The sequence below is a fragment of the Protobothrops mucrosquamatus genome, unplaced genomic scaffold (genome assembly GCF_001527695.2).
Source record: "Protobothrops mucrosquamatus isolate PMUCROS unplaced genomic scaffold, P.Mucros_1.0 scaffold483, whole genome shotgun sequence".
In the NCBI taxonomy this organism is placed as follows: domain Eukaryota; kingdom Metazoa; phylum Chordata; class Lepidosauria; order Squamata; family Viperidae; genus Protobothrops; species Protobothrops mucrosquamatus.
In genome coordinates, this window is record NW_015386803.1 from 185,458 (window position 1) to 207,578 (window position 22,121).

At 35.7% G+C, this 22,121-nt stretch overlaps 1 protein-coding gene across 2 annotated transcripts in view; it reads right to left on the bottom strand.

Annotated features, from left to right (window-relative positions):
* The window catches only part of BNC2 (basonuclin 2), a 293,974-nt gene that overhangs the window by 144,557 nt on the left and 127,296 nt on the right, over positions 1-22,121 (bottom strand). The window contains exon 4 of one of the 2 annotated variants that reach the window (XM_015816709.1): positions 16,906-16,936. The exons of the other annotated variant lie outside the window; for it this stretch is intronic. Within the exon in view, the coding sequence (XP_015672195.1) occupies positions 16,906-16,936 (31 nt within the window). The remainder of the gene's footprint in view (positions 1-16,905; positions 16,937-22,121) is intronic. 2 annotated transcript variants of the gene reach the window in all.

The window sequence follows — 22,121 nt, forward strand, 5'->3', positions numbered from 1 at the left end:
CCTGTTGAAAGGTGTGTGTGTGTGTGTGTGTGTGTGTGTGTGTGTGAATCTTGCTCTATTGCACCTGACATTTAAGTGCTCCAACCAATGACAACTGACCAATTGTTCATTAGTGAGGTTGTAAAACACTGTTGTACCTATCAATGATTAAAGGAATTAGAAATATGAAATATAAGAGCACCCACAAAACTGCTGAATAGGCAAGAATAATATATGTGACTGTGGGTTACAAGATGAAGGGGGTGGGAGAATCTACCAAAAGGTCCTTCTGAGTGTTCAATACATTATTGACTCAGTAATATATCAGATCTCTCCTAGTCAGTAATGGTGTCTTTCTCTAATATGTTCATTAATTAATGAACTCAGTAATTAATTGTACTGCAAAATGGAGTAGAAAAAAGTAGAGCTTTTTTGCTAACAAATGCTTTCCTTCACCTTTTATTTTTTTCTTTTTTCATATTTTTAACAGATTACTGTTGTTTAAATAGATGCATCAGCCATGGCCCAGTGAATTGTTAGATAAATTCTATTAAGGCTTAAATATGTGTTTATTTGTTTTTTACAAATCTCTATTTTCCTTCCTTCTTATTCTGAAAATTAAAAAAAAGAAATCACAAGGTTGATTGTGAAGATCCAAACTGAATATTATGGGCTGAATATCCCATTATATTTGGGACATGGTGTTGTTCCATGTGTGTTTCACAGCAAATCAATAGACTTGAAAGTATTTTAAACACCTGGCTCATTTATTCAACAACAACAACAACAACAATAATATGTGAAGACACTTCAATCTTAACATTACATGTAGTCCTTGATTTATGTCCACAACTGGGACTAGAATTTTGGTTGATAAGCGATGTGTTCGTGAAGTGATTCATCACGTGACAACACCCAACTTTACAACCATTTTACTTTGGTTATTTAGAAAATCATGTCATTAAGTGAATTACACAGTTGTTAAGTGAATGTAGTTTCCCCAATTGATTGTGATTGTTGGAAAGTGGCTTGGAAGATTGAAAATCATGATAATCTTGAATTTGCAGCCTTCATAAATACAAATCAGTTGCCAAGTGCCTGAATCACAATCATGCAATTGCAGGAATGGGTGCGATGGTTGTAACAAGTCACTTTGGCCAAGACTGTTGTAACTTTGAACCATCATGAAACAAATAGTTGTAAGGTGAGGATCACCTGTATATAATTGGGATGCTTAACAACAGGGCTTTTTTTTCTCATAGAACGCCCAGAACGGAGTTCCGGCACCTTTTTTGGATGGAACCTTGTAGGGTAGGCATTGTATGACGTGTGTGAGTTCCGGCACCTTTTTTTTTTTATATAGAAAAAAACTGCTTAACAATATCCTGATTTTAAATGCATCAGTGATGCAATCTTATATCCCTTGTAGCAGAGTAAGTCCTACTAAACTCAATAAGATTTCTTGTTAGTAAGTCTGCACAGACTAGCATAGTAATAAAACATTTATATTTGCTACATGATGGCATCTAAAGTAAGAATAGAAGGGAGTAAGAGCATTTTTTTCTCATCATTGCTCCTTGATTTTTTTTAAAAACATATGAACACTTTTCTTTCCATTTCAACCAATGGAAATGAATTAATTTGTTGCAGCACCAGAATTGATATAGATCTACTGATGGTTTTTATGACCAGCAGTCATAGTCAAGGATCAGTAGAGCTTTATCTCTGGACATGCTTTCCAACACATTTTGGAATATGTCCATTTTTCCTTATGGCATTTGAGAATGAGTACATTAAATCTGACCCAAGAATAGGTCTTTCTTTCATTAAGGATCTCATGATTGAATTCTTACATGTGTATATGAAAATAATTTGGGTTTGCTTATGCTAAATAAGCAATGTTACTATAGAACTGCACATTTGTATGATGAAAATAATATTGATTTCTAGCAAATATTATGCAATTTTTCAAAATAAAACAAGTCAAATAATGTCATGTCAGTTGAAGATTATGAAAACGGAAGGGACTGCCAAGAATGAATTTTCCCTATCTCTGTCTGAGAGTTTATGATAGTGATAAGATACACTAAGCAGAACACAATATATGTTTAACAAGTCAAGAACATTTTACTAATTTTATATTTGTAATCAATAGGATATGGCATGGAATAAACTAAATTAATACCGTTAAATAAATAAAAATAATGAATTATTTGTTAACAAATTCACACATTTCACTAAATGGCATCTTCATGGAAAGCTTTATTTTTTTAAAAAAGATAAGCCACTGTAAGATAAGTATAACTCAACAGATTGCATATCAACATATACTTTGGAAAAGCTCAACTGAATCAGAGTGAAAAATAAACTTGCTGAGAGCCGAAATTCCAAAGGAAATCCTTCTGCTGGGCTCCTTCAGCACAGCTTTCTCAATGGTGGCATCCATCTGGTAGATCAGTGGTTCTCAACCTTTTTAATGCCGCGACCCCAACCGGTCGTAAGTCGAGGACTAAACCGGTCGTAAGTCGAGGACTACCCAACCGGTCGTAAGTCGAGGACTTTCCCTGCCCGGGAGCGCCGCACATGCGTGGTTCCGCCCCCTGCGCCGGCCGAGGCGTAGCTGGCAAGCGGCAGAGACGGAGCAGTCCGACCACCAGCTGGCCCAGCCCAAGGGAGGTAAGGCACCCACCGGAAAAGGGAAAAAAATGGCGGACAAAAAAATGGCGGACAAAAAAAATGGCGGACAGCCTTGCTTGGCGACCCCCATGAAATGGTCGATCGACCCCAAATGGGGTCCCGACCCACAGGTTGAGAACCACTGTGGTAGATGAATCTGCCCTCACACGTAAAAGCTACTTCTCCCTAACACATTTCCATAAAGTAGCAAAATATTGACTTTAAGAAAGGGCATTTAGAACATGTTAGGGTGGTTTTTTTAAGATCTTCCTCCTTCGGTTAGTGCTACTTTAATATATACTACTTAGATTTTTTTTTAAACTCTTGATGTCTTGGTTGTATGTTGCTAAAAGCTGTTTGTAGTAAAAATATGGAAATATCAGTAATAAATGAATATATCTCAAGCTGGGCTTTTAAGAAAGAAGTAAAAAAGAGGGGAGGGGTTAAAATTCACAAGGTAAGTTTGAAAAATATAGAGGTTTTTTTTAAAAGAACTGAAAATGATTAGACTACAACTGTACATCCAGATTATACTGCACAATTGTAGAAACAACTGAGGGCCAATGAGAGTAAAGAGATGAATCTCATGGCCTAACACACTTCAAACTAATTTTGAGTGGATTAGCTGTCTAAAAGCATGTTCCCAAATTTATTCAAAGGGGGGGAAACTGTGTTTCTCTGTGTAGGTGATAAATAGTCAGAGACAACATCTAATGTGAACAAATGTGAACACATGCTTAAATATACCTGAATATAAATCTGGATCATCGTCTAGATGATTAGACACAGAAAACAAATTTAAAAATATTCTGAATTGTTACTACCGGTATATTAAAAGAGAGCTGTCAAACAAATTGAGAACATTAGTTATTACTGTCTAGTAGCATAATACTAAAATTTACTAAAGATATAAATTCCACCTGAATAACAAGTCAGCATTCATTTTGATAAAGTAAATGCAAAATCACTTCTACCAATAGAAAGACAAAACAAATACTATAACTATTCAAGGAGTTATTACAGCAGAGTTGTAGGAAGAGGACTGAAATGAAATCTTAGCTAGGATGCTCTGGAAGCATTTAACTCTGCCATCTAAATCAGGGGTCCCCAACCCCCAGTCCGTGGACCAGTACTGGGCCACGGCATGCCAGCAACCGGTCTGCACAAACAAGTAAAGCCCCATCCGCGGAATGCAGGAAGCACACAACATCCAAATACCCTCCGGTCCACGGAAAAACCTCTCTCCATGGAACCGGTCCCTGGTGCCCAAAAGGTTGGGGACCTCTGATCTAAATAATCCACAAGTAGTTGGAACATCAAGTACATTTTCTAGATGGCCAATGGCCACCAGACAAAGTATTTCTTGCATTTCCACCAAGTTTATAAATGCCATGAAGGAACCTTTATAATAGCATTTAAGATGTCCTAATTCCATTCAGATTCAACTTCATGCAAAATGTATCATGGAGTAATTTTTCTTTTAAAAACCTATTTCTACTAAAATTGTGCTTAAAGAGGAGAAATCATCCTAAAAATAAAGCACTTGATGTTATTGAGCAACAATAATTCCAGCACCGCTTCTTAGCTATTTCCTCTTTATTCCTGCCTCTGGGTCTAATTCAAGGATATAAAAATTTTGCCTGATATCATATTACAACATGTTAGCATTAATGGTATGGTCTCTTTTCAGTAACAGGGGCTGGATGTGTGTGTGGCGGCCTGAGAACCAATGAATCAGTCCTGTATTAATTGATTAAAATGCTAGTGCTGACAGAGAAAAGAATTGATGAATTGATACTGTGGTTGATGAAATTACTCTTGTTTGTACAATGGGGGGAGAGAAAAATTGATGAGCTGAACCTGGTATTAATTGTTTGAAATGCAATAGATAATAATGGAATCTTGTAACTGGAGATTACATGAAGTTCACCTACTGCAATTCAAAGGCCTAATTTTAAGGCAGGTCAGCATCAGACAGAAACATGGGTTCCTGCAGGTAAAATTGTGGGAGGTTTGCTCACTCCAACATGCATTAATGACAGCAGTGGGCAAAATCAAGGGAAATGCAACCTGGGAAAGTTTGTGGAGAGAGGAAAAATGATTCTTTTTGCTCAGACCATTATTTTTCTCTACATTGGCCGATCAGACTACAACACCCCTTTTAAATTCAACAGCTCACAAGGTGTAGGCTGCTTGGCACCCAAAGTAAAAAATGACATGTAACTCATATTTCATCATTTAAAACAAAGATCAGTGCCATATAGAGCCCTGCAAAACAGAGTAGCACAGCACTACAATTAAAGTAGGAATAATTTACCTATGGAATGGATTGCAGATATTTCTATGATAGATCTGAATTTCTCCCTGCCTCATAAAACTAATACCCTACAGACCTGTTCAAACATTAAAAATTTGATTTAAAATTGGACTAAATTGGAGAAGTTAAACTAATATCTAATGTTAAACATACCAATAACATGACAGGCAAATATATAATTTTAACATTATAGCTGTCATCTAGGATAGATAGGCACGTTGCTATAGACAGATGCTCTCTTGAAGCATAATCCATAACTCAGTCTTATCTACACGGGAGGCAGGACAGTCAGAAGTAGAGTTTTATTAGATTAAAGCCAACTGATAAAAGTAACATGTCCAGCTTTGCTCCTAGTGTTAGATAGATCCTTTTCTTTTGGGGTAAGGTCATTGGACAAGATGGACGTTTCCACCTTCTAATAACAGTGGTAGCTGTTACAGTTGTGATGTTGAGGGAAACGGGATACCTAACTATAATAACTATGATAATAAATGTGTGAATGACAACAGTAGTTTTGGCGAGAAGTTTTGGCATGTTTTTGAATCTCTGGCACAAAGTGAATTAACTGATACAAATCTCTCTTTTTTATGATGAAAATTATCAATTGCATAACACAAATTCCCATAAAGGAAGGGAAACTTGTATGTAAGCCTTAGGCCAGGGGTCTTCAAACTTGGCCCTTTTATGACTTGTGGACTTCAACTCCCAGAATTCCTTAGCCAGCGTGCCTGGCTGAGGAATTCTGGGAGTTGAAGTCCACAAGTCATAAAAGGGCCAAGATTGAAGACCCCTGCCTTAGGCGCAGAAGCCAAGCAGGTGACTTTGGGCCAGTCATTTTCTCTCAGGGCTAAGAAGAAAGCAACGGGAAACCACTTATGAAGCAGATATCTAGAAAATTGTATAGAATTGTCCATGTAGTTGCCAGGACCCAAGATTGGCAACTAGGTAAGTGACATTAAACAACAGCACTTTATCAACATATAGGTCACATACTGCCTTTAGTATAAGATGTTTTGAACAGCTAGCTGGAAATGCGGGGAGAATAAAACTTCAACTACAGAAACAATGAAAAGATAACTGCAAATTGATACAGTAGTTCTCTTTTCAGTGAGAACAGTGTTCCATACTACTATGAGCAGAAAACTAGTCTCTGTTACCCACATCTTCTTGTTTTGCATTACAGAAACAGAAAAACTTGAACAAACAGTTCCCACTATTAAAAGATGCCAGAGAGGCTGTTGGGCATCTGGGCTGCAAGACTTTAGTGCTTGCAAAAGGACTCATGGTCAACTTGAACATGTCACTCCTGGCCAATAAGAAAGTAAAGACATCTCAGCTCATCTACTAGTCAGCAACTGAATGATTCATCCTGTTCTATAGTCTCAAGCCAAAAGAGAAATCCCTTCATCCAACCAACCAATAAATGCATACGTTCGCACGCAAGTAAACTGCAAGTCTCTTGTCCACCTATTATATTAATATACAGTTTAGCATTCTGGTTCCATTTTTTGAACTCTTTATTCAGTTCTGTATCTCTGATGGCTTGCTTGGAATACAGGAGCTGGGAAACAGGTCATTCCAGTCATTTCAACCACTAGCTGTAACCGACAGATCGATGAGGTGTCAACTCTGCTACACAAGTGAATTGAGAGAAACATCTGGAAACGCCCCTAGATGCGTAGTTTTGTTATTTTCTTTTGTTTTTCTTAACTAAAGGGCTAATCATACAAAGAATTTCAGCTTCCCTATTTAACATTGACATTCAATAAAGTCAATCCTGACAATATTTTCTTGCTTATTGTATCTTATTACATCATTATAAGCCTATTATGTCCGCTAATGTATTGATTACTAAAACTGTTATACTCAGTTTCTGTTTTCATACGGCTTAATAAGTTGTTTTATTCAGCTTTAGAATATATACATCTATCATAAAAGACATGGAGCCACTCAGGAAATAGTCTCAAGTGGGAACATATTGCCCATGGAGACAGTCATTATTTCCATCTGGATTTGTTAATTTTTTTTGATAAAAATGTAAAATTCTCTAAATGGCATCTTAACTAAGGAATTAATATCTCTGTTCTATATACAAAATACAAAGTATATTGCCATGTATCACTCAGTTAAGATGCCATTTAGAGATTTTATATTTTTTATCAAACAATTTAACAAATCCAGATGGAAATATCGTAATGGCTGTCTCCGTGGGCAATATGCTCCCACCTGAGACTATTTCCTGAGTGGCTCCATGTCTTTTACTTTTATTTATTTAAAAAGAAAGAAAGAATTTCATGGACTACTTCAAACAAGTAAGTGCTAATTTCCTCTACTCTTGACAGGTGGGAAAGACCAGATCTGGACATGAAGGATCAATTAAGCTGATTTATTGCTAAAGGCTTATTCACAGGAATCTTCTCAATTAATAGTCAGTACCTGGTTAGAGTTATATAAGAGTCAATGGCATTCAAGGCCTGTTGGACTTCGTTTGCTTGTGGCTATGGAAGGATTCTAGGCTGATCCCTCTTTTCACTCCAACCCCAGATTCTGCCATTCTTTCTCCTACCATCCCACAAAGTTCTCTTAAATCCATTAATAAGTAAAATTTTCTATATATCCTTAGAAGTATATTTGTCATGCAAGTACCTGGGAGTTCTGTATCAGGGGTCTTCAAACTTGGCCCTTTATGATTTGTGGACTTCAACTCCCAGAATTCCTCAGCCTGACACGCTGGCTGAGGAATTCTGGGAGTTAAAGTCCACAAGTCATAAAAGAGCCACGTTTGAAGACCCCTGTTCTATATGAACTGAACTGTCTTTTCATTAAGCTTCAGTGTTTCCTACAAGAATACAACGCAACACACAGATCTCTGGGAAAAATGCAAAGCAGTTCCTATTGATGGTATCTATAACGTGAAAACATTGACAAATATGTTTGAAAATGGAATTATAGCATGTGAATATTTTTAAAAATTGCATAAACAATTTTATTTAAAACTTTGAGCAAGTTTGCAAAGACTCACATTTTCTTGGAACACATTCCTTTAGAACAAAAAGTGTGATGGTTCCCTTTGCATTTCAATTTTGCTGAGAGCTCTTGCATATTTCCTATGTTCACACTCTGTATCAGTCATATGTAGCTTTTGAGTGGTTCAGCAAATCTTAGCATTGTATCACCAGCTTTACATCACATTACATTAGCATTGTTTCCAGCTTGTATTTATTTTCCCTAATACAATTTGAAAGGTGCTAATATCATTATATTTCTCTATGGCATTCAGGAAAACAGTACTAATATTGTATGATGACAAGAATACTAACAAGATATAATATTCTGTGCAGAAAACAAATGTTCTCTTTAAGCAAACCATAACGGTCAGAATGTTTTGCAAAGGTACTCACAACTATTTTTTAGGGAAACCTAAGAATGAAAGACATGCTAGAAAATAAAAGATACGTTTTCAAAATGTTATATTGTACTGTAAAGATAAGTATGCTTACATAAAACATTTTTATTTATGAAAAAGCATGCTTTTATTCTTGGGGAATGTTCTATAAAAGGTAAGATGCAATGATCTAAAAAATCTATATTGAAAGAATCAGAAGGGGTCAGGGTTTTTTGCAGAAACGCTAGGTACGTACATTTTGCCAATAGAAAAGAATATTTGTAGATCAGGGTTAAATTGTGGGGTCCTTGGTGCTCTCTGAGCTTGGTGGTTTTCTTGCAGATGTTTCATTACCAAACTAGGTAACATCATCAGTGCACCAAATTCAGAGATCATTAAGAACACCAAGATGCACTGATGATGTTACCTACTTTGGTAGTGAAACATCTGCAAGGAAACACATTTTATTAAAATATACCTTTGTCAAACACAAGAATGTTCTGCAGATTTACTGAATTAAACATTGAACAATTAAACATTGAACATTCAGAAAGTCATACACATTCCCCAATGGCATATTTACAGAAGGAATACTTCATTCTCCCTAAATACATGACAAGAAATATGGAAGTAAAAATGTGCTTGGCCAAATATAATTTACTGCATGCATGCAAAATACATAAATGAAGTACCTTGTTGCTTATCCGCTACCCATATTCCTTCCTAATCCTTGAGTGTCCATAGAACCAGAATAATACAGAAGAGCAACACTCTTAGTTCTGACTGATGCTTATTTCTATATTCACACTGCTGCATTATTTCTAATTTCTAAGCAACAGCCCTTGTTTCTTTCAAATTAGTTTATGAAATAGTCTGCCTGTTGAATTGATTTGATTTTCTTTCCAGACACTGAAAGAAGTCATAGGAAAAGTACTTAGGTAGCCAAACTACCCAATACATTCCAATGTGTAAAATGCAGGGAATATGTATTTGTCAATTTAAAGTATCCATTGTAAACTGTGTTTAGTTTGCAGGATTAAAGAACACAACAGAACTCTTGATCCTTGTTTCTTTTGTTTCCTTTTTAAGGTTGCTTCTCCTGGTATGCCAAACCAAGGGGGAAGCTTTCATATTTCCGTACCTTTTCATCATGAATACTTTATTTTAGCGCACTTCCCATATAAACTTTGTATCAGTTTGAAACTAACTTTAGAACCGCGTGCCAGCTGTGTGTCAAGACCTAAACTGGTTTATTTCTGCAGGGCGTTTGGATTCTAAAACTAGTAGTAACTTTAAACACTGTGGCTCTTTGGAGTTTGCAATTTTCCATTTGCAAGAAATCTTGTTTCTCCCCACCTTTGAAGCCACGGACATCAGCTGCTCCTTGCCTGTGTTTTAGAGGAATGTGATCTGATGTGTTTACCACCACACAAATACACACTACAAGAACATGCATTGCAGAATGGATAGACATCCCTTTCCATACAGAATAGAACTGAGAAAATTTGGCCTTTTGTAGGACTGTGGTAACTTGTGAGGTTAGGAAGAAACAGGATTTGCTTCCTATTCTTAGCACTGCAAAGTTGACAGAGGAGATCTTGTTTTATCTAAAAACTTGTTTCCTGAAAAATTAGAGAGTGCAAATGATGGTGATGTGGAAATTCCCTATTCTTCCTTAAGGATTGTAGGCTAAAACTTTAAGACCCTTTTAACATTTACTCTTCCAGGAAGAGGCTGCTTTTTTAGCATCCTAAATCTTTTATTCCATCCATGGAACTTTGATTAACAGATTTCTTACTTTCTGAGACTTTTACTTACTCATCCTGTTCCTTTGATTTTCAAAGTTGCTGACAAACTAGCAATTAATCCTGAATAAGAAAGATAATATTTTAAACATTATACCTTGGGAAATAGATTCCTACATTTCAGAAAAATTTATAGAGTCTTCAATATGCTTTACATTCAAAAATAATGCAAAATACACAAGTATAGGAACTGAAGTGCTATTGTTATATTGTACACAATTAACAATCACTGGATTTACAATCTTTTTAAAATATATTTAAAATATTCTATGATTGTAAAAATTGGTAATCAATAATAAGAGACCATGCAATCAAGAACTGTTAGACATTGCTCATGTATTTTAAATTTCGGCACCAGAGGAAAAAAAAAAAATTTCCAATAAAACTTTCTTTTATAATCAAGGCCAAATATTATTATGTGTAAATGCTGATTAGAAATAAATGTTATTGGTTCTCTTTTAAGGACTTTCTTTTATACATAGCTTTATCCTATAATTTTATCCCTATTGGGCATGCTGCCTAAATTTAAACACAAACAGTCAAGCAATGAAGAAACATTAACACATTTACTGTGAACAAAAACTCCCAGTTGCACAGTGAAATTTTAATACATTTCAACTTATCTCTTTTACTAATGGGTAGAGTACAAACCCTGAAGGAATTCATTTTGCAAACTGGTAATTACACCAGATTCACTTTTTAAAAGATTTAATGCCCATGTATAGTCAAACAAAAAATCATGACAGCCCTTTCAATATAAGTTATAATAGAAATGTTCCTCAGGAAAACTATAATGAAAATCTACAGCAATTCCAGAAGGACAAATTACTTGGAAAGGTGTTTGAACACTTCCTCACACACACACATACATAAATACTTATACAAAAACTGCCCAAGATTTATTGGCAAGCTTCTTTTATTTATAAGTTCTTCTTTAAAGAACATGACAAATACATTTGATGCATTCATTTCAAATATATAAAGAAGAAATAAAACAAGATCAAATATTGGCTGTCATGTTTATATTCAAATTTGTATTATGTTGTCATCATATTAATATTAACTAGAGTAGGCTAAGAAACTTCTCCATAGTTGTGGATGGAGCTTCTACACCCATGGTAGACAGCTATTGGCTTAACTGGTGTGGCATATAGGACCTATCCAACCTCAGCCATAGATGCTGATAAGGCAGAGGTGTCAAACTGCTGACCTGCGAGCTGGTTGCATCATACGGAAGCCACGCCCACCCCAGCTCCGGCAATGCAAAAAAAGTGGCGATACATCGTGACACGTCACGTGACGCAGCGAGATTGACACCCGTGTGATAAGGTAACTTTGAACCAGCCGCTCTTTTTTAGTTCAGTCTGTTTCAAGGGATTATTTTTATTGTGCGAGCAAATGAGAGGAAGGGAATTCTATGTAAAATTAATTCAGTTTGTGAGAAAAGGTGAAGCATCAATCAAATAAATACATAATATGTTGGCTAAATTTATAATCTATGCTCTCTAGAGTTTTATTCCTGTTTTCCTAGAATTAGTTTGTATATTAGATTTTGGTGGTTAGAAATGGAAGATGGTATTAATGTTTTTTAACATTTATGTATCAGAATAGTCTTTGACTAAGATTATAAAGCCTAGCTTTGTACTCTGAATTGGTCATAGTTACAGAACAGCTGCCATAGCTAATTTGCTACAGGTGGCAGCTTTCAGAAATCTGCTTAGAATGACTAATGGGAGGTCAGTTGCTGAAGCCTGAAGAAGAGAACAACCAGATTTAATGGTTGATAGGAACAAAGCTTAGACCTGAAGAATAACTGAGAATGCTAGAAAAAAGACAAAGCTACTAAAAGAATACTCAAAGGAATTATTAATTAAAGAAGGTGAGTAATCATGAACTGATAATAAGGTATCAGTAAACTTTCTAGCAGGTAGCACAAACTAATACTAAAGGATTCAAGCAAGGAGAATATGAACAAGCACTTCTTGAAATAGCTGATTCAATCTAGAAGCCAGAGATTGTATAAAGAAACAGAAGAAGCTGATATTCTGCTATACAACATTTGTTCCTTGTTGTGATAGATTAGTTAGGATTAAGGTTAAGGGGAACTTGTGAAGGAAAAAGCCACTGAGAGCTTATTTGTTTAGAGAAGAGTCCCTTGATAGTAAGAACTGTAGCTAAAAATACTTAATTATGAATAACTAAGAAGTATACACTTAATAATCTCAACTCTTTGAACTGCAACATTTTCCGATATGTAAATAATTCCTGTGGCAAACTATTTAAATTTTGTTCGGTTTATTACTAGTGGCGATATCTACATTCTCTTGAAATGCCATATTGAGTTTATTTGGATGATAGTGGTAAAATATTACTCAATTAGGCGGGCTCTGTAAAATAATGTGGCAACAGGCACACAGATGTAGGTTCCTATGTCTTTTTTAAAAGGAATGTAGATAAAATTTGCCAGACTGAAAAAAAATGGGGATAACAATTTTTCTACAGGTTGGAAAAATTGGGGCGTGAGCCCTTGAGCTTTGGTTCACATTTACTGCTAAACCATAACGCATAGAGTAGCACATATACTAAATTAAAAGTAAGACCTACTTAAGCTCTTAGCCTTAAGTAAAAAAGAGAATCTTATCATTCCAGATCCATAATTAATAAAACACTCCTTAGGAACCTATGCAACCAAAACTATTAAGCTGTTCTCTAATGAGTTGAGGAAAAAAGTATTGAAATTTCCAGAATCATAAATAATCAAGATATAGTTCTGTTTTCACCTACTGAAAGCCCGCCTAGCTTAAAAATCACTAGATTACATCCAGTATCATCTTTCAAATAAATTATTCTACTAAGGGCACATTTTCAATAGACACAAACAGGGCTGTTCTATGTTGCGAGCAAAAAATATGGTAGATGTAAGGCACTACATTTAGCAAAAGAATTCATAACTAATTATTTTGGCCTCCATAAAACCTTTTTTCAGGGAGACCTCTATAGATAAGCCAGGCTTTCAAATATATGTTGCCATCCTCCTTTTTTATAGTGCAAGCAAAAGACAAGAGGAATGAGAAGAACTATTGGTCTCTCCTTCAAATGTGGTCCTTTCTTGTGAGAATAATGATTAAAGAGAACAGGAATATTTTTTTCCTATAATCTAGCACTGAGAACTTTAATCTAAACATTGAGAACTTTTATCACTGAGCGTTATTTGTGGGAATTTATAAACGGTGTTGCATCAGTGTGCAGAATGACGTCTATTGCCATTTTGACAGATTTCTTTCTTTTTTTGAAGTCTTGGATCAAGCGTGGTAAGTTTTGCATGAAATTTTGAAAGAGGAAGAGTACTTGAATATAAGGGAAAAGCTTAGATCAAATTGGTCCAGAACAAACTTGTATAAGATACAACTATAAAAACTTCTGTTTTACATCGGCTATCTTAGAGATAGAAAGGTGAAAGATGTTCTACGGAATATAATACAAGCAAATGTACACCATTATTTAGTTAGCATGACAGCCAAACTTCCTTACAAATTGTTGCTTGTTTATATATTTGTGGTGGAAAGCAGCCAACCTACTTGCACATTTTTGTCATCATAACCTCTCTAGAGCAACGAATGGAGCAGAGAGAATGAAGAAGTGCTCAGTTTTTCACTTGTGACTTGAGAGACTTCAGATAACTTTCAACAAAATGGCTGAATTCTTCCATAAATTATAGCAATGACTTCTACATTGGGTCAAATAGCATCCAGTTTGATTTAGAAGGAGCAACATGTCCTCTTGTGTGGTTCGAAAAGGCAAAGGCTGATGTGGTAGGAAGGAATTCTGCAAGTTATATAGTTGTACATCATTTTAAACTTATTCTGCAAGTTATATAGTTGTACATCATTTTAAACTTAATATATTTCTAGGAGTTAAATCATGGCTCTTATCTTCCTTCCTTCCTCCCTCCCCCTTCTTTCTTTCTTTCTTTCTTTCTTTCTTTCTTTCTTTCTTTCTTTCTTTCTTTCTTTCTTTCTTTCTTTCTTTCTTTCTTTCTTTCTTTCTTCCTCCTTCCTAGGACTGGGAGGAAATGACTGGCCTAATGCCAGCCAGGTGGCTTTGTGCCTAAGATGGGACAAGAACTTAACGTCTCCATATTTCTAGCCTGATTCCCTTAACTAGTACACCAAACCAGTTCAAATCACACTTTACCACTGATAATATTTTAAAAATAAAGCTTCCCATATTCCTATAGACCCAATATTTTACAAATTTATTTATAGTATCCATAAACTCAGGAATTCACTAACGCTGAAATAGCATTGATACAGTTATCACTTTCACACCTGTTTAAAATTTACTTCTTTGCTCAGACGTTTTAAAGCATTATGTTAGGTATTTTTATTTAGAGTGTTTTACTATTACTGGTATATTGTGGGTCTTGCCTTTCTGGTTTATAATTCCATGACTTCTTAGGAGACAGAAATGGTTAAAAATGCAACACTTTTTTTTTTAAAAAAAAAAGCAAAGTTAGGTACCGTGCTATGGAGGATCAGAAAAATAGAAAATTAAGAACTAAGGGACTTTTATTATTTGTGGAAAGTGACATTTTAACAAATTTTATCCTTTCCAACTAAGTTGTTTTGTGTTAATTACCTAGCAGAGGTCTGAGTGAAGAAGTGGATTATAATGTTTAAACTCCAGACATAAACTCACTCTGAAATGCTTTTGTATGTAATATTTGCCAATATCAGTTGGCAAATTCTATTTTAGTGGGTGAGTTACATTAGAAGTCAGACAATGTCAGAACCAATCAACAGGAGGCTATACCAGGAGGACTGGTCATACCAAGGAAAACCAGTACTTCTGGGCTTCACCCTTCAACACTGGGGAATAGTCAACCTTTTCTCCTGCCACAATCAAAGTGGTCAGGCCAACTCCAGTGGAGAGATGCAGTCCTGTAAAGTTAACTAGGAGGCAAGTAATAACGCCTTTTCAGCTTATAACCAGCACTTTAACTTATTCTCAAAAGCTAGTAGGGAGCCAGTGGAAGGCGCTTATACGGATGTAATATAATTCCACCCAGGCATTGCATTTTGGTCTTTAAAGACAGTTTTATGTTGGGTCCTTGGTCTTTGGTTGTTTTCTTGCAAATGTTTCATTACCCAACAAACCAACATCATAATGTTCAACACTGACAAATATTCTCTTCTATTGGTACAGTTCTATGTAACAGTAACCCTACTTAAGGAGCCTCCACATACACCCTTCAATTACAGCAGCTCCCTCTTGCCATTTTTAGCTATTGTCTTTCATCTGGACATCAGGCACCAAGACAAGAATTCAAAACCATCTCCAGTGTAGAACTTTGAAATCATCTCCAGTGTTGTTTTCTTGCCCCTTCCTCCTCGCTAAACGAAAATAAGACCAGATTTATTGCATAGTTAAAATATTATTACACCTCTTTTTCATATGCTATTACACCTCTTTTTCATATGTCTTGTTATAATCTTGGGTTTGTTATGGTTTTCCAAGGAGGCTGTACTAATTACTCTTGGTCACAGTTTTTCATAAAAATAAGAGTATTTACATTGACTGGATTTACACATTACAATAACCGCAATTAACTAAACTTTATTGATTAAAGTTGGCTGGATTTATAGAACATGTTAAGACAGAGAGCATGGCTTACAAACAGCAATGCCTAAGTTTGTGCAACACAATGAAATAAATGTGTTGTAGGAATCTAGGCCTTATTATTCATTCCAGTGTGCTACCAATCGCTAATTTTTTAAGAAGCTTTAATAACAAATTATGGGCAAATTGAGCAAAACTGTACAGAAATGAAGTTAGAATTTATATTATTCATGTTACTATTATGTAATTCTAACAGTGATGAAAAAAGTAAATTCACATGCCTTTGATTTGATCCCAGGAAGGTTTTCAAAGTAATAAATTACCTTCCTTATATAAAATCCACTGCATTAAGTAACTGAATCAGCAAAAGTTTATTTTCCAGGGCATAAAAAGAGATTTCTAAGTGATTTCTGCAGACTAGATAATGGCTACCACTTATATTAAATTTAGCTTAATCTTATTCAACTATTTTTTTAATTAGTTAAAACTATTTTCTATGGGATTTGAGTCCCATTCCCTTTTTAGTGGTTTCAATTCTCCCCCTATTTAGGGCTATTCTGTTCCAAATGTAGGATTTATATTTTTGCAGTACAGTGCTGCAAAAATATAAATCCTATATTTGGAACAGAATACGAATGCAAATCGCTGATTCCGCTTTCGTATGAAAAAAAGAGGATTTTGCTTACTAAGTAGAATTGCTCTAGTCCTTTATCATTTCGATTGCAGCTTTTCTAGAATCATACTCTTTAGTTATGCCACCACTCTGCATAAAACAATTACAGATAGTCCTTGACTTACAACAGTTTGTTTAGTGACTGTTCAAAATTACAACGGCTCTGAAAAAGGTGACTTACGTCCATTTTTCACACTTAACGACCACTGCAGCATCCCCATGATCATATGATCAAAATTCAGATGCTTGGCAACTGGTTCATATTTATGACTGTTGCTGGGTCCCAAGGTCATGAGGTCACCTTTTGCGACCTTCTGACAAGAAAAGTCAATGGGGGAAGCCAGATTCACTTAACAACTGGGTTAACAATTCATTTAACAATTGTGGCAAAAAAGGTCTCACTTAACAACAGAAATTTTGGGTTCAATTGTGGTCATAAGTTGAGGACTACCTGTACTAGAAGGTTTTTTTCTTTCTCTTTTCTTATGATCCTCAAAATAGCAGTTGCCATTTGCAGCAGCTAGACGCTAGCTTGATTCTTTCATTCATCTATCCAAAACTTTTCTGCTCTGTCTTTGGTACTCAGTCATCATCCCAAACATGTAAAGTTTAGTTTCATTGTCAGCATGTACAGTGTATCACCTTGCATACTGTTATACTGAATTGCTTTTGTCATCTTAATTCCCAGAGTTTGAAGAAATCCCTTTGTCTTTAATTAGAATTATTCTATGTCATTAGCAACCTAGCCAATCATTGCTCCTTTGTAATGTCAGATTAATTATGAATAAGTTGACAAGTGCCAGGAAAAAAAGTTATAGCATTGTTCAATTTAATGCAGATATGACTTCCAAAGTGCTCTGAAATTAGAAAGATTCCCTAATGTCAGCAAATTATATTATCAAATTGACTTATTATAGTCTTCATAGCAGTCCAGGAACCCGTGCTACCATCGGTACTTCCACATAATGGATACTATAAAGTTATGTGGGACTGATACACAGTCCTAAAAGGCAAAGGCATCATACAGTATTCTTTTATTTTGTATGCGTGCAAAAGGAAGAATAGATAAAATTAGATTTGGTAGATTGGATTGCTGTGTAAAAGATACTTTTGCTTAGTAATGTTTTCAAAGATATATTTAAGTTGTATAGATGTAAAAAGAAAGCAGCTGTCAGTTTAAGTGCCATTTCTGTCACACTTTTTAATAATATACTGTTCCTGTAATTATATTGCGGTTCTTTTATGTTTAATAAAAGCTTGCTTAGTTTTACAATGAAAAACAATTTAAGGAATTATAGAAACAGACTGAACACAGTGGTTCATTTGTTGAGGCAATTATCCAGATCCTTGTCAAGGAAAAAAGAGAGAAAGAGAACAAAGATGGTGATGTGCAAAAAATGTTTCTAATTCTATGCTATAATGCTTACAATATGTCTGTGGTTGTGTTGGATTATGTTAATAAGCTCCAGTCAAAATGTATTTGTCACAATACAAAGGAAGGGTGCTATCAATTGTCTTGCCAGATATTTTAAATTAGTCACCAAAATGTCTAGCCAAAGGTTCCTGTATGACCCTCATTTGAAGGGTGAGGTCTATTGGACAGAAATTATTTTTCCTGTGAGACTAAACAATTCCCCACCCCCACCCACCACTGCTTTATTCTGAATAATCTGAATACTAATTGCAAAGTGAACAAGGGTCCACCTGTCATTCTAATAGGCATTATGTAGTTGTACTTAAAACTTATTTTCACTTTTATGTTAAAGGTGGTTATTCTCCAGCTTTCTGCAAAAGCTCTCAAATGTAGGTTATGGATGATGTCGAAACACAACAAATGAGCTTTACCAAGGAATTCAATTGCAATGTAAACCGAGAATGTACAAAATAACTTGGTTTGTCTTTGTTGAAAAGCAACACCAAACCCAGCTTTTTTTTTTCTAATAGCCATGAGAACTGTCCAAAAATAAATTTATCTATTTTTTTAGAAGGCAATCTTTGCATGTATCTTGAAACAGAACATTCCAAAACAAATTAGCTGTTGAAGAACTATACTGTATATTGTCATAATTATTTAAAAAAATCAGGAAATATCAGCTGTAATATTTAAAGTTAAAAACATAAGATTTTGGAATGGAAAATATTCCCTACAAAACCAAACATATGTAATTTATTTTGCCTTAAGGATGCATGATAGATTCTTGAACAGTGTTTTAATTTCTTGCCACAGATGACATTGCTGCCATCAAACTCTGTCTCATAATTAAATTATATAATTAGATCACCAGATGTCAGTGGAAGAGGTTGTTGAAAGATGTTTACTGTACAATATTTCATCTAGCAGGTATAGAATGAGGGGAAAATTAAGAACAAGAGGACAAATGCAGAACACAAAACAAAACTCGCATTCAAATGCAAACTATGAAATGTAAAAGTGCTGCAGACTTCTGAATGTAATAATAAGAGATGTAGATCCTGTTTCTTCATTCCCCACCTCCCTACCACATCTGGATATAGTTTGGTGAAGCAATTGCCAGAAACCAAATAATAGCTCTGCCTGACTAGTTATTTTCTTTTACATATAAACAATTAATGGAATATGCAACCCATTTTCAAAGTGTTCATATTCATTAAGCTGTTTCCTGAAATTAAATAACTGTTTTATAATACAATACTGCACATACCAGAAAAAAAACAAGCTTTCTTTTCCTTTACATTATTATTAAAGAAAAAAAAGATTTGTTACTTGGTTACTGGTATTCTTTAAGGGATCATCTCGGTTCCTGTGCAGACTAATTTTATGGACTTTCTGAATCTCCAGCCAGGGATTGGAATTAGTTTCTGCTTCTTCTGGGCACATTTTGAGGAATGAAATGAATGGACTAGTTAAGTTCCTTCTCAAAACCATAAAAGGAAATGGACACTTGTAGAAGACATAAGGACTTGATCTGATACCTAAAATATATTGCTTGATAACTCCTTCAAGGCTTCAGTCATGATTTCTTATGAGGTTAAACTTTACTAGCATTATTGACTTCATATTTGTTGTCCTGGACATTTTTCTCGTTAAAGCATATGATTTAGTAGGTTTAGGATCAATTATCATACTGAATGACATATAAGTTATTCAGAGCTTAGGTTAAGAATTGTAGTGAACAATTATATTGTTTGTTTGATTTTTGGCTTAAGGTAACATGTAATTCCAGTTTCAATATTCCACAAACAAAGTTATGGCTTAAATATATGGTCAACTAGTCCAAGACATATTAAATGTAGTAGCCATTGTTAACAAACAATGCATACAGTGATGTGTGAACCCAATCAGGAGTTCCATGACCAACCCTTGATTTTGTGTATACTCTCTCCTTTTTGTCTATAGAAAATCCTTTTTTCACTTTAGCGGACAAATAATTAATAGTCCAGGACATAAACACAAATAATAACCCCTTCTGACACTGGTTTAAAAGGAAGCTCCATCTTTATTGTTCAAATAACATTGTCCTCCACAAGACGGAGGACAGACAACTGGCTTTTTTCAGTTAAGGGAAACACACACACACGTATAAAATATATAATGTATATTTTTACTTTTGTATGACACATTGTAGGTAAGGTGCACACAGTTGTTAGCACAAATAATTCTTCAGTATAGGTACCTTTATTTGTATTCTGGGTGCACATTCTGTGAAGGGTTATTCAATATCAGCAGAGGTAGGCTAGGATTTATCAAAATTTCTTAGAAACTTTAGAATATTGAACACCAAAATAAAATCTACATGTGAAATGCAATAAATAAAACCTCACAATTAAATATGACTTAAATCTTACAAATTATTACTCAGGAGAAAACTCCAACCTAGAAATAAAGATAAATTTCTTGACGGTTAGAACAATTTAATCGGTGGAACGGCTTGTCTTCAGAAGTTGTAATCCCTTTTATCGGGTGGAGTCGAGGTAACTGAATGGAGCTGAGCATTTACTGGCTGGATGCCCTTCCTGACGCCTACGCAGAGTTTGCAGCAGATATTTTATAAGGTCCCTTCCAATTCTGTTATTCTGTTAAGATTTTATTGACCTCATTGCTGATAATTTCTGACTTGTTTCTACATGTTAAGCAAAATATCAGGGCAGTGTGCATCATTCAAAATGCTTCAACAGCATGAAGATTATCAGCACAACACTGTTGAGAGTTTTCTCAGGCGTTTATAGAGTCTTTCACCATAGCTATCACCAAGTTAAAGCAGCAGCTGCTCCATCACTAATCTAGCAGAGGTCTATGCACCTTTCAAGGAATATCCTCAAGTAGTTATATATTGCTATGCTTCTAATGATTAAATCGAGGAGCAGACTATTATTATTTAGTGCTGACCTTGCTTTCTGTGTCTGACTGGCTGTTCATTGGAAGTAAGAGACAGACTAAAGTCGATATGCTGGCAAAGTTTCCAAACTATCCTTAATGATAGTTCCGTATACAATATGTTTCAGTAATCTACTAAAGAGTTACCAGAGCATATATAACTAATATGAGGTTACTTCCATTTAGACAGTAGATGAGCCTGGAATGATAAATGAGATCCTTGCCCCTAAAGCTACTAGTTATTGCCTCTAGTGACAATAATGGATTTAGATGCCTTTAAACTGTATATTTTTCAAGGAGGAGCAACACCCATCCAAATGTGGGGATTATTGCCTACTTATGTAGATGGCCTATCCAGCAATATTACGTCTGCTGTTTCTAGACCGAGCTCCATGGCATTACTGTTAAATGGAGTGATCAAGAGTTGAGCTTCAAAAAGAGATATAATATGCTAGATCAGGGGTCCCCAACCCCCGGTCCATGGACCGGTACCGGGCTGCGGCATACCAGCAACCGGTCCACACAAACAAGCAAAGCCCCATCTGTGGGATGCAGGCAGCACACAAAACCACGCACTCTCTGGTCCGTAGAAAAACCTTTCTCCATGGAACCGGTCCCTGGTGCCCAAAAGGTTGGGGACCTCTGTGCTAGATTGACTGTGAAGCATAACTTTTCCAGCATAAGCTTGTTCAAACAAATCAATAGCAGTGTTCTCACACAGATCTCATTCACTTCAGTGGGCTTAACAGGACTTCTTTTTGATAGTTTGGTGTGTGTGTGTGTGTGTGTGTGTGTGTGCGCGCACGCGTGCATGTGTGTATTTCAAATCACATACAAATCTACTTCTAAAAATGTTCTACTGAATAGACAATATTCTGAACAACAACCAAAGAACATTCTTAAAAATGTTTATTTCAGTTTGGCCAACCATATACTTACAGACACAAGCAATATACAACATTAACCCTTCCCACTGCCTTCACATACTCATGTTCCCCAACAATGGGTATTCAAACACATTTGGTCACTGATATTAGAATCTAATATCCAGTGCTTTTTGTATGACATGTGTGGAACTCACACATGTCATACAACCTGCCTTGCCTACCCTACAATAAATATAGAGCCCTTGTCATGGTCAGATCATGCACTCCTTAGGATGGACTTCCGGACCGCTTCCCCCCGCCGCAGGGAGACGGAACCGCCTAGATGGTTCCGTCCCAGGCGCCTGATGGACCCGGAGAGGTTTCTGACGGAGCTTGGGCCATATCCGGAGGATCTAGGTCACGACTCGGCGGAAGATCAGGCTGCGG